Source organism: Chlorella variabilis (assembly GCF_000147415.1).
Source record: "Chlorella variabilis unplaced genomic scaffold CHLNCscaffold_4, whole genome shotgun sequence".
Taxonomy (NCBI): Eukaryota; Viridiplantae; Chlorophyta; class Trebouxiophyceae; order Chlorellales; family Chlorellaceae; genus Chlorella; species Chlorella variabilis.
Genome location: NW_005435084.1, coordinates 1559405 through 1571652, shown reverse-complemented (window position 1 = coordinate 1571652; position 12248 = coordinate 1559405). Strand labels below are relative to the sequence as shown.

The 12248-nt window shown below is 66.9% G+C and overlaps 3 protein-coding genes across 3 annotated transcripts in view; 2 read left to right on the top strand and 1 right to left on the bottom strand.

The window, feature by feature from the left end:
* Nucleotides 1–1454: 1454 nt before the first annotated feature.
* CHLNCDRAFT_142258 (hypothetical protein) lies at nt 1455–7280 on the top strand (the record flags this gene model as incomplete). Its single annotated transcript, XM_005850322.1, has 16 exons — nt 1455–2187; nt 2295–2377; nt 2569–2637; nt 2801–4182; nt 4366–4486; nt 4655–4750; nt 4948–5001; nt 5191–5283; nt 5456–5603; nt 5722–5869; nt 5993–6080; nt 6228–6363; nt 6515–6595; nt 6754–6795; nt 6908–6969; nt 7119–7280. The coding sequence occupies 16 exons, from the start codon at nt 1455–1457 to the stop codon at nt 7278–7280; spliced, it is 3498 nt and encodes a 1165-aa protein (XP_005850384.1).
* A 661-nt stretch (nt 7281–7941) lies between these two features.
* Nucleotides 7942–11753, bottom strand: CHLNCDRAFT_34430 (hypothetical protein; the record flags this gene model as incomplete). Its single annotated transcript, XM_005850078.1, has 13 exons — nt 11608–11753; nt 11384–11498; nt 11083–11240; nt 10701–10845; nt 10409–10513; nt 10153–10227; nt 9829–9965; nt 9619–9709; nt 9302–9433; nt 8934–9097; nt 8612–8749; nt 8328–8493; nt 7942–8120 (listed from the first exon to the last, which is right to left on the bottom strand). Exons 1-13 carry the CDS (start codon nt 11635–11637, stop codon nt 7942–7944), a joined length of 1635 nt encoding a protein of 544 aa, XP_005850140.1. The 5' UTR covers nt 11638–11753.
* Nucleotides 11754–11889: 136 nt separating this feature from the next.
* The window catches only part of CHLNCDRAFT_57104 (expressed protein), a gene marked incomplete at both ends in the record, with an annotated part of 1404 nt that continues 1045 nt past the window's right edge, over nt 11890–12248 (top strand). Inside the window, one exon of the mRNA XM_005850321.1 lies at nt 11890–12028. Within this exon, the coding sequence (XP_005850383.1) occupies nt 11890–12028 (139 nt within the window). The remainder of the gene's footprint in view (nt 12029–12248) is intronic.

The window sequence follows — 12248 nt, the reverse complement described above, 5'->3', positions numbered from 1 at the left end:
GGCCACCCCCCCCCCCCCCCATCTGCATTCCTTTTCCCTGCCGCTTCCTCAGGAGCCCCGTGCTCACAGGCGGCCCCAAGGCCGCAAGCCGCGCGGCGAGCAGCTGGTGCATGCATCACTCTTATTGTTCTGTGTTTGCACTCGCTGCCCCCTCGGTATGCGCCACCTGGCTTTTGCTGCCACTTGCTGCTCCATGCCATGCTGGCAGGCCTTGGCGGCACCTGGCTCGCCGACTGCCCTCTTGTTTTGTTCGACTCCAGCAAGGAGGCACGCCCCAGCAGCCCCCCACCATCTGTCCCCTCATGCCTCCTATCCCCCCCCTTTTTGCTAACAGAGCAGCCCACGAAAGACCTGATTTGCTCTCCCTGTTTGCACATCTTTGCATGCCCATTTTATTTTTTCCCTCCTGCTGTACCAGTTCGGCGGGAGGTGCGCTCTGTCGAGCAGCGCCACGCTTTTGCGCCATGAAGCAATGCCCTGCCGCTCCCACACCCTCGGCATTCTCGCCTCACAGGTGACTCCCGCCTGCCTCTGCAGCGGCCCTTGTTCCTTCTTTTCGATGCTATTCAAGCGCAGTGGCTCCGATTGTAGAGTGCGCCCTTCCCAGCTTTGCTAGCACTTGTGTGGAATCCACCTAGCTGCAACAAACAGACAGGTTCCCCGTCCATTTAACGTCTCCCATGCACAGCGCTCCCTGCTTGCCTTTCGCCGCCACTCCGCAAAAAATACCAAAAAAATTGCTGCTTCTCCTTTCCCACGTTGTTCTTTGTAATACTGTTCCCCCAGTGGGACAGGGCTACATGCTGGTGGCTCGAGGGGGAGTGGCTTGCCGAGGCGCCGGCGGCTGCGCCTGCTGCGGCGCGCTGTGGTGCATGGGGCATGCGGCCCGAAGTCTGTCTGTGTCTTGCATGTGTTGATGTGTGTGGCTTTGCGTCCTGCAGCCTGCAAGTGGCGCACAAAACGTCTTTAGCCTTCATGCACCTGCCACCACGGTTGCGGGCAAGCTTCATTCCAGATGTGGCGCTTGGGGCGGATCTTGGCCGCTGTTGCTCCTCCTGTCGCGCTTGGACAGCATCAGTGAATGCACTTGCTATGCTGCTGCCTGGTTGCAGGGCTGCAGGTCTCAGGCTGCAGGCTGTGCCTGCGGGGGCAGAGCGGGGGAAGTGGTGGCGGCAGGAATGCGGGATCGGACCCCGCGCAATTGCCATACCCTCATGTCAAACATTATGGGGAATGGCAGAGCGCTGAGCATTGACTTTCATGCCTTCTTCCTCCTTCCTTGCGGGTTCTTCGTTGTGGCCACATGGCGCCAGCGCCACCTCACCCGCCAACTCACCCACCAAGGCTGTCTGAGAGCAGATCGCGGCGGAGTCGCAAGCATCCAATCTAGTTAGAGAAATGCCCCACATGGCTGTCTAGGCAGTGTCGGGAGAGCCGCATCTGAGGCTCTCACCATGGTGCCGGGGCCGCTGCAGGGCCTGGGCCAGCTGATGTCTGATTGGTCACAGAGGCGTGAGCGCGCCGCACGGTTGCGTGCAGTGCGCGGCCTTGCGTCCCTGACGGCCTCCAGCCTCGCAGAGTGGGCGGAGACTCCCGGTGGCAGCCAGGAGTGGCGGCAGCAGTCATGGGAAGCGTGGCTGAGCAGCGCTCAGGCCTCCAGGCAGCCCCCCTCTGGCGGCCAGCCGGGCGGTGCCGTGCCATCGGCGGCGCTCACGCTGCCCTGCGCCCTGCGCCCCGCCGTGGGACCCAGGGGGCTGGATCTGCAGCTGCGGCTGTTCCAGCTGCATGTAGGGGATCCCTGGGAGGCTCAGGCGGCCGTAAAGACCCAGCAGCAGATCCCTGGCTTGCTCAAGGCGCTGGACTGCGCCGCCGGCCTGCTGGCTGCGCGCCTGCTCTTCCCTACGGCCGTGGCTCCCGTCGTGCGGCTGCTGGCGGGCGCCTACTGCGCCTCGGCTGCGGCCCAGGCAGCAGGCCTGCTGCTGCCTCCAGCGACCCGAGCGGCAGCAAGCCGCCGCCTGCGGCACGCCGGGGCGCTCAGGCCGCTGGCGGGCACTGCTTCCAGGCGCTTGCGCCAGCTGTCCAGCCTGCTCCAGCGGTACGGCGAGCCCGCCTTTGTGCTGCTGGCGGCGGCAGCGCTGTGGGCGCACCTGCACCCGTCCAGCGCACAGATCGGCGAGTGCATCGCAGGTGATGCGGCCCCTGCCCCGCACCCTACTGTCGCACCCAAGCGACTGGCTCACCATTACAGCAAGCTCTTGTCATCAATATGCTTTTCCATGCCTCCCGCCCTGCAGCCCTAATCCCAGTGCTCATGGGCTACAACCAGACGGCGCGGCACTGTGCCACGCTGGGGCTGAGCGGCAACGCGGCAGAGGAGGTGAGCCCTCGTCGCCGGCTGGCCTACTAGCGCCGGCCGCCCGGTGCTGGCTTGCCCCGCCACCCTCCTGTCCAGGCGTTGCAGTGTGGGCACGCAGCGTACTCACACCATCCAGTAGTGTGAGAGCCAGTGGCTGTGCCGCGGCTGGCATGACGTGCCGACACCCTGCTCCTCGCCCCACCGGTGTGCAGCTGTGGCGCAAGAGGCACAAGTGGGCAGCCCGCCGCACTGCAGCTCTGCTCTCCGGCCTTCCAGAGTCGGTAGGTGCAGCTGCTGCCGCCGTGCTGCTATGCTGCCCGATGCTGCTCTTATGCCACCACCTGTTTTAGCTGCGCAACGACAAGAGCTGTATCATCGCTTCATCGGCTGAAAACTATCGCCAGCAATGCTCATCATGTGCCGCCTCACCTGTCCTGGACGCAGCCGCCGCTGTCAGGGCTGGCGTCAACTTGGGAGGCCGTATCCATTTGCATTGGTGCCACCTTTGGCGGCATGCACTTTGGCAGCGTGGCTGGCGTCATTGGCGGCACAGGCGGCGGTGGGGGGCTGCAGCTGTGGGCCTCTGTTGGCCTGCGCAGCCAGCAGAGCAGGCACCAGCAGCAGGAGACGTTGGCAGTAGTGCCAGGCCATGTGGCAGCCGCCCCAGCACAGCCACTAGACAACTTGGCATGTGGGCATGGCGCCGGCCATGACAGCGAGCACAGGCAGCAGCTGCAGCCAGGTGAAGTGGCGTCGTCAGAGCAGCCGGAGCAGCAGCAGGTGGCCGATCCATCCCAGCCTGCCACTCCGGTGGTGGGGATCCTGGACAAGCCAGGCGAGCAGCAGCAGCAACGCCAGCAGGCTGACGGGGAGGCATGGCAGCACTGTGGGCCAGCTGGCGCCGTTCCGGCGGCAGTGGTAGCAGGCTCCTGCAGCCGCAGCTCTATACTAGACAGCCCTTCTGAGATGTGCGGCGGCGGTTTGCCTGTCGCGGCCTGGGGGCTGCAGGCAGAGGCGCTGCCTGCGGCATGGCAGCAGGAGCAGCAGCAGCAGCTGCAACTGGACGGCAGCGGTCGCAGCGACAGCGAGGATTTCATGCACCCCTCGCATTGGGCGGCCGCCAGGCAAGCCGCAGCGACCAGCGGCCATGCCGCCGCGGGCGCCCACAGCTCCAGCACCAGCAGCGTGGCGGGCGACAGCGGCAGCTGCCACAGCTTCCTGCTGCCTGGACGCACCTACAGCAGCAGCGAGGCGAGCAGCGAGGTGGGCCTGGAGGCCAGGCATGGAGCGCTATCCCCTGGGTCGGCCCAGCTACTGCCGCCGGGACTTGCTCAGCCTGGCGCCACAGGCAGGCAGATGCAGCAGCAGTGCCTGCCGGCAGCACCCGCCGCCGTGCTAGCATCGGCATCAGAGGCACAGGCTCAGCAGCACGAGCGCCAAGCGCCAGGCTCCCCAGCTGCGGTGGCGCCTGTGGCTGCTGGCGAAGGCGTGCTGCAGGCCTCGCCGCCCCTTCCGCTGTACGGCCGAGGCGACCATGCTGCTGAGGATGGGCGCACGTTGACCCTGGCCGAGCGGCTGCGGCTGGTGGCACGGGCGGCCAAGCTGCTGGCTGTGTTCTCTCCCTTCCTGCTGCTGGGGACCACCATGCTGCTGCTGGCGTCACGCCTGGATGCAGCGGCAGCCCGCCGGCAGCACCGCGGGCAGCCGCAACCAGCCGGCGAGCTCGGGGGAGCAGCGGCGGCGGACGGCGAGGCTGGTGCCTTGCCAACGGCGAGCCGCCTGCGCACCGGCGCCTTCAAGCTGCTGCTGGGGGCCTGCCGGCGCAGGTCTGGCGCCCGCCTCTTGCTGCTGGCTGCGGGGCCGCATGCTAAGCAGAATTGAACTTTGCCAGTTGACTGGGAACGATGGCCTCCCCTTGCCCTGCTTTGCCCCACTCCCATCCCACCCAACACACACACACCACAGCCACCCCACCAACACACCACAGCTACCCCTCCCATGCCCCGCAGCGGCCCGGCGTTCATCAAGTGGGGCCAGTGGGCGTCCACCCGCGAAGACATCTTCCCTCCAGCCTTCTGCGCCGTGCTGTCGGAGCTGCACGACCGGGCGCCCACGCACCCGGCGGAGCAGGTGCGGCAGCAGGCAGCGCCTCGGGCGGCGGCGCGGATCGTCTGGCAGGCCGGCTAGGTGGCTCGGCCGTCTGCACCTGCAAGGGGGGCCTGCCAGGCTCGCTCGCCTGCAGGCTGCCGCCGTGCCCGGCTCCGATAGCAGCCACACCTCTCCGTGCGCCTGCTGCAGACACGGCGCACCGTGGAGGCGGCGTTTGGGCGCCCGCTGGACAGCCTGTTTGTGTCGTTTGAGCCGCAGCCGCTGGCCTCCGGCAGCATTGCGCAGGTGGGGCTGAGGGGGCGGGCCGCCGCCCTCCTTGCCTCGCTTGCCTCGCCCTCCTCTGCCTACACCGACGAGCATCAGCTCGCGTGCAGCCTGCTCAAGTGGCAGCCGGGCAGGCAATGGAGTGTGATTGTGGCCGGCAGCGCGTGCCTGCTCCCTCTGCTGCTAACCTCGGTCCGGTCCGCGCCGCCTCCCTGCAGGTGCACCGCGCCCGCATGCTGGTGGATGGACGGGTGCAGCAGGTGGCGGTCAAGGTGGGCCCCTCACCCGCCCTGGTGCTGCCGCACCGCCGTCAGTCGGCTGGAGCTGTAACTTGCCGGGAGGCACACATCTGTGCCGCGGGATTGCTGATGCAGAGCAGCAGCGCTTTGCTCTCTGCATCAGCGCGAATGCCGTGAATTGAACTCGCAGCATGCCTGGTTGTGTGTGGCGTTGTTTTGCAGGTGCGCCACCCGGGCGTGGCCAGCTGCATCTGGATGGACTTCCAGCTCCTGCGCCCGCTGGCGGCCCTGACGGCACGCGTCAGGAGCCTGAGGGTGGGTGGCCGGCCGGCCCACCGCGGCTGCATGGCTGGCCGGAGCCCTCCACGGCTGGCAGGCGTGCCCTTTGGGCTGCCACCATACCGGCGGCTGCGTCCCTCGTCTCCTCCCAGCCCCGCAGTCAGGCAAACCGCCCCTCCGCCCTGCCACCGCACCCCTCCCCCTGCAGAGCCTCAACCTGAGCGACTCGGTGTCCCAGTTCAGCCACACCATGACGGCTCAGGCCGACCTGCGCGTGGAGGCGGAGCACTTGCGCCGCTTCTACAACAACTTCCGACACGTGACCAGCAGCGTGCATGTCCCGCAGCCCATCGATGGTGAGAGCACAGCTGCTGCTGGGCCTGCCTTCAGCCTTCTGTGGCCCCACCCGCCACATCAACAACATTGTATAACCGCGCTGTCGCCCTGCGTGCCTGCCCGCCCCTGGTGGCGCAGGCTACTGCACCGAGGAGGTGCTGGTGGAGAGCTACGAGGCGGGGGCGTCGGTGGCGGCCTTCATCCACAACCCGCACCCCCAGAACACCCAGATTGTGGCGCTGGGGGTGGACACCTACCTCAAGATGCTGCTCCAGGACAACTTTGTGTGAGCCGCAGGGCCGGCGCTCCGGCGCGACTCTTCTGGGAGACCCTGCGGGCCGCTGCCATCGCACCTGGTCAGCGTCCCACTCACCGGTCGTCCTCCCGTCGCCTCCCTACCCTCGCGCAGGCACACTGACCTGCATCCCGGAAACATCCTGGTCCGTCCTGCGGCCAACGGCGGCGGCGTTGGCCGGGCAGGCGGGGCACACCTAGCGGTGAGCATTCGCCCGCCTGGGCCGCTTGATACTGAGCATAGGTTGCCTGTTTGGGCTTGATGTTGCGCCATTGGCGGGCACAGACCAGGCACTGGGCCGCCATCAGAGTGCTGACGGGTTGGTTGCCAGGCATCTGGATGTGTGCAGGAGGGCGGCGAGCCAGAGGGCGGCTCCAGCAGCTGGAAGCGGCTGGAGCTGGTGCTGCTGGACTTTGGGCTGGCGGAGGAGCTGACGCCCGCCGTGCGCCACCACTTCATCTCCTTCCTCCACATGATTGCCAAAGGTGCGCCGCGTAGCGGGCACCAACACTGTGTGCATTCACCGCTGCTGCTCCTGGCTGTGGTGGCACATGCCACATGCGGCTGCGCTCGCTCTGCTGCATCGGTTTCCACACCTGAGTGTGGCTGAGTCAGCGTGGCCGCCACTCGGTGCAGGCGACGGGCGGCGCGCAGCCGAGCACCTGCTGCAGTGGTCCGCCAACCAGCGGTGCCCCGACCGCGACGCCCTCACGGCAGGTGCGTCATGCTGGCAGGGCAGGCGGCGTGTCATTTATAAACCCGCCTCTGTTGGTCACAGCGTCGGGGCTGCTGTGGCTGCTGCTCTGCTTGAGTCTCGCCTGCCTGGTACCTACGGCCGCTGCCCACCCCGGCCCTGTTGTTGCGCGTTGTCGCAGACATGGAAGCGCTATTTCAGCAGCGGTGCAACATCCACTCAGGTGGGCGGGCGCTTGCACAGGCTAAGCTGCAGTGCCGCTGCCTGACAGTTGATTTTGCGGTTGCTGGACCGGCCCTGAGCCAAGTGTGTTATCTCCTTCTTTCCTGCTGCAGAGGAGGGCATCAACTTGGATGCCGTGATGAAGGCAGTGCTGCACCTGGCCAGGAGGCACGAGGTAAGGTTGCTGCCGTGTACTGCTGCAGTCTGCAGTGCTGTATGCTGATTATTGCTGCCCGTGCTGCTGCTGCTGCTCAAGTGCTGGCCGGCGCCTCTCCCCCTCACACACACACAGTGGGCTCACACCACCACCCCACTCCCCCGCAGGTCTCCATTGACAGCAACTATGCCGCTCTGGTGGTGGGCGTGTGCGTGATTGTGGGGTTTGCGACCTCGCTGGACCGCCGCGTCAACCTGATGGACGCCGCTACCCCCTGCTTCCTCTTCTATTCCCTCATCGGACGCGTCTCGGGCCGCCTGTACATGTGACGGCGGCAGGGTCGGCGCCGGTCCTGGCCTGCCAATACCAGGCTCTGCAGCCACAACCCGGGTCCCGCTGGAGTTCACTGCATGGTTGTCGTATACTACGTATGCTACCTGGGCTGCTGCCAGTTTTGAGTTTTGAGCCTGATCATGATTCTCTCCTGCCTTCTCTTTCTTCACTTGCCTCCATTTCATGCACTCCAGCATCACCTTCAGCTTTTCGTTCATGTTGTATGTTTCTCTGTCTGGGTGCGGTCAAGGCGACACGGAGGTGCCACCGGGCTGAGGCGGGCTGGGTGGTGGCGCGGGCTGGATTTTGGTGAGGGAGAGGAGCAGCCACCGCTGGAGGAGGCTGAGGTGGAGAAGGCCTCCTCCACCTGCCCACCGCCACCGGGCCGTCACCACCCTTCGAGCCACGTGAATGAAGGCCCTTCCACTCTCCTGCCGTGCACATTCTGCGTGCTCCATGGATGGGCAGCAATCAGGTCCCAACCCTGCTTCGCCCTCCACCCCCCTGGACCCCAGGCAGCTTGGAACACTGAGCAGGCGCACAGCCGCAGCTAAGCGTGGTGTTACACTGTCTGCCAGCCACAAACTGCAGCAGCGTAGGGCTGAGGCTCATGCCCAGGCTGCGCTTGCGGCATCGCTGCACCTGGGGCCATGCAGGTCAGTCCTCGTCGTCCATGGCCCCACCGGCGCGCGGCTTGGGCCCGCCCGCCATCTTGGCCATGATGATCTGGTCTATCCGCAGCACCGTGACCGCCGCGTCGGTGGCCAGCTTGAGCGCCCACCACTTGGTGCTGCGCAGGTCGTACACGGCGCCCGCCCCCAGGTCGCGTGCCTCGCCTGCGGGAGGAAAGCAGGTGGGAGGAGCGGGGCGGCCAAGGGTTTGTGGCCAGGTGCAGGCACAGGCAAGAGACGGGGGGGCATGGGTCCAAGGCATCAGGCAAGAACGGAAGATGAGAGGCGGGCAGGTAGCCAGCCTGCCACGCCAAACACTAGCTAGGCGACCAGTCAGCGGGCAACCATCGCGGCAGCACGCCTGCCGCCCACCTGTCTCCACGTCCAGCCCAGCGGCCGCCTGCCCGCCCGCATGCGCGCTGTACAGCGCGGCCAGCGCGTCGGTGGCGGAGAGCCCGCTGTTTTCCGCAATGGTGCGGGGCACCACCTCCAGCGCCTCGGCATATTTCATGATGGCATACTGGTCCAGCCCCGTCTCCTGCAGGCACGCACCGGTGGCACACCACATCGGGTCGCAAGCACTCCGGGTGCACCCAGCCCCCGTCCATGCCAGCTTCAGAACCAAGCTGCCACCCGCCGGCCTCGCACGCCCGCACCTTGCGCCCAAACTGCTGCAGCTGGCGGGCAATCTCGATTTCCGTGGCGCCGCCAGCGGGCACCGCGCGCGCGTCCTTGCCCAGCAGCTTGTAGCTGTTGACGCCGTCGTCCACGGCGCGCTCCACATCGTCCAGCATCTGCAATGCGGGCGTCGGCGCAACGTGACGCACGTACATGTGGATGCAGGCAGGCAGGCGGGCAGGTAAGGCAGGCGCAGCGGGCAACGCGAGCAACCCGGGGTGCACAATGCATTCATGCATGCAATGGTGGCCAAGGCGGGCAGGCTAGGCTTGGCACACTCAAGCGGGGAGCGGCCTGCACCTGGTCGGTGCTGCCGCGTAGCACCACCGTGCTGATGTTGCCTAGGCTGCTGTCCTGCTGCAGCACGATGCACTTGGTGCCCCCAATCTCCTGCTCCACCAGCTGCTTGGCAAAGCCCAGCTCGTCGGCCTGCGGCGCCTGCAGCTTGACCAGCGCCTTGGCACCTGCAGCACAGGTGCCGGGCCAGGCAGGGAAGCCGCGGGGGGGGCTTGGGGAGGTCAGCATGCTGGGTGTTATCCTTCTTGCTCTCCACAGCAGCACACCGCCACAGCAGCAGAGCGCCAGCAACCCAAGCTCGCCGACTCCTTGCCTGCCCACCATCCCCGGCCCCCTGCCCCCGCATGCAGCCCAGGCCGGCGCGATCGCACCTGTCGCGCGGCAGAAGCGGCGCAGGTCAAACTTGGATGGGATCTTGACGGCCATCACGCCGTACTTCTCCAGGAAGTGCAGCGCCATCTCGCCAAACGCCTGGTGACCCACCACCACCTTGACCCCCGCATCTGCGCGGCGGCAGCAGGGCGGCATGGCGGGCAGGCGTCGAAGCGCAGCAGGAGCAAGGGTGCCGCACGCCCAGGCAGCAAGGCAGATGCCGCGACACGAATCCCTGGCAGGCAGAGACAAGCAGAGTGCGCTTGCTCGATGAGGGCTAGCTCAGCGGGGTGCAGGCGCAGTACGGGCGCCGCACCCGCAATGCTCTTGATGATCTCCTCAATCCGGTTCTCCTCGCTGCGGCTGTAGCCCTCCAGCTCCTCTGCGCTGCGGATAAGCACCGTGCCCTGCAGCCGCCGGCCCGTGCAAAACACAGGTCAGCAACGAGCGATGGCAAGCCAGGAGCAGCAGCACCACCTCCCTTCTCCACGCGTGGCCACAAAGCCCATCCTGCGGCCCGCCCCACCTTGGTCTCTGTGCTGCTGGTGTCCACGCCCTGTGCGTACACCGCCACCTTGCCATCCGCCACGCGGCTGATGCTGCCCTCCACGCCGCGCTTCAGCACCATGCCCTTCACCACGTGGCTGTCGTGGAGCCCGCCGCCTGCGGGGACCCAACAGGAGCGGGGATTGGACACCTGATGAGGCACCAACACGCAGTCGGGGGTTGGCTCCACGACACATCCCAGGTGCACTGAGCCAGGTGGAAGCCGCGCCGCAGACAGCGGGAATTGCCTCGCAGCATGCAGGCAGCACTGCCCCGCCGCGTTTGCCTGCTGGCCACCGCTCACCGTTGATCTTCACCACCCTTACGTTGTCCACATTGAAGTTGTGAGGGTTCTTGGGCACCACATCGATGCAGGCCTCTGTGGAGGGGGGTGCAGGCGAGCCAGGAGAGGGACAGCGGCTCAGCGCCAGGCAGGCAACCACCGCAGCGGCTCTGCCAGCTGCTGGCAGAGCTGGCACGGCCCTGCTGGTACAGAGCATCTCCTGACAGCTATCACGTGCAGCGTGCCCTGCTGCCTGTGACTGCACAGTGGCCCCCACCTGCGATGATGGGCGCCAGCAGGTCCTCATACCCATACTGCTTGCTGCTGACGGAGCCCTTGATGCGCTGCGCCACCGCTGCCGCATCCCGCACATCCAGCGTGTCTGCAGCGGCAGGCCAGCACGGCCGTTCAGCAGGATGAGCAGGCTGAAGAGGCCAGCGGCCATGCGGGGCAGGCACAGAGCTGCCATCCCCTCCCCATCCTCCTTGAAGCGCTGCCCCTATCCATGCTGCCCTCCAATGGCGATGCTCAGCCGGCAGTGCGGTGCAGCGCGCCCCGCCCCCGCGCACCCGTGCCTGCCACCACCAGCGTGTCCAGTATCTCCAGCGCCTTGGCTCCCGCCTTGGCGTAGCCATCTGCAATCTCGGTGGGGTGCAGCCCGTCGCGCAGCAGCGGCTCCGCGTTGGCCAGCAGCTCCCCCGCAAACGACAGCACCTGCGCGCCAGCGGCAGCGCGGGCGTCAGCGGGTAGGCAGGGGGCCCCGGGCGTGCTGGTCACAGGGCGGCCCCACACAACGCTTGGCCACAGCCGTGGCAACCATGTGGTGGCTGGCAGGTGACGCGCGTCGCATTGCCAGCAGGCTGGAGCTATGCCGCTTGCCACCCCACAATAGCAGCGCCTTGGCAATGGTCCCCCTGCCACAAGCGCGGCCCCTGCCCGCTGCGCGCGCACCATGTTGGTGCCGTCGCCAATCTCCTGCTGCTGCGCCTGCGCCGCCATCACCAGCAGCTTGGCCGCCGGGTGCTGCACCTCGAGCTCCGCGGTGATGGTGGACGCGTCGCTGGTCACAAACAGCTTCTCCAGGTGGTTGATCACCATCTTGTTCATGCCTGCGCCGCAGGCCAGGGCGCGGGAGGGGCGCCGCAGGGTTCAGTGCGCCCGCCCGGCCGTGCGCCACACGCCGCCACACACCCGCCGCCGCCGCCGTCACGCCCGCTGCGCGCGCTCATCCACCGGCTGGTGGCACCCTCACCGTTTGGCCCCATCGAGGTGCGCGTGATCTGCGCCAGCTGCTTGCAGGCCTCGATGTTCTTCAGCACCGCCTCCTCCAGCCCCGACAGGTGCTTGTGCCCCTCCTTGAGCATGGACTGCGCGGCGTGCAGGGTTCCGGGATGCAATCAGGGTGCAGCCGGCCCGGGAGGCCAAGCAGTGGGCACCCATCCGAACCATGTCCCCCATGGCCTTCCCCGAGCGCACCTGGAGGCCATACGGCATCCCCATCGCCATGGTGGCCGCTGCTACCGTGCCGATCACTTGGCTGCGACACCCAATCAGGCCAAAACTGGTTTGACTTGTGACGATCGGGGCGCTGGGGGCTGGCAGGGGCGGAAGCAGGGACTCGGAGCGCCAATTGATAGGCGGCGGGAGCAATGGCAAATCGGAAACCCGCATCTCCCGTTCTACCCCGGCAGGCACTTTTGGGGTGCAGCAAAGGCTGACATGAGCCGTCCCCTCAGCGCTTGCTCTATTCTTCGCCAGGCCCCGTGCCTCTCGCCTCATCTTCATTCACCTTTGCCTTCTTCTACTCCTCACTCCCCGCACCGGCAACCTCCTACACCCGCCCCATCCTCATCTCGGCCCCTGCAGCCCTCCCCGCCCCACACACCAGCCCTGAAAGGTGCGTTCTTGAGTCTGGCGGGCGCCAGGCGGCGCCCCCGGGGTGCTCAGTGCAACTGGCGCTGCCGGCCCTCGGCCCCCTCCGTCATGGCAGCCACGCGTTTGCAAGCACCCACCCTGGCTATGCCGGTCGCCCATGCTCCGGCGCGGGGTTGCGGCAGCAGCAGGGGGCCTTTGGGCTCCGCCCCGACGTCTGTCCTTTTTTGCGACCCTGCGGCTAT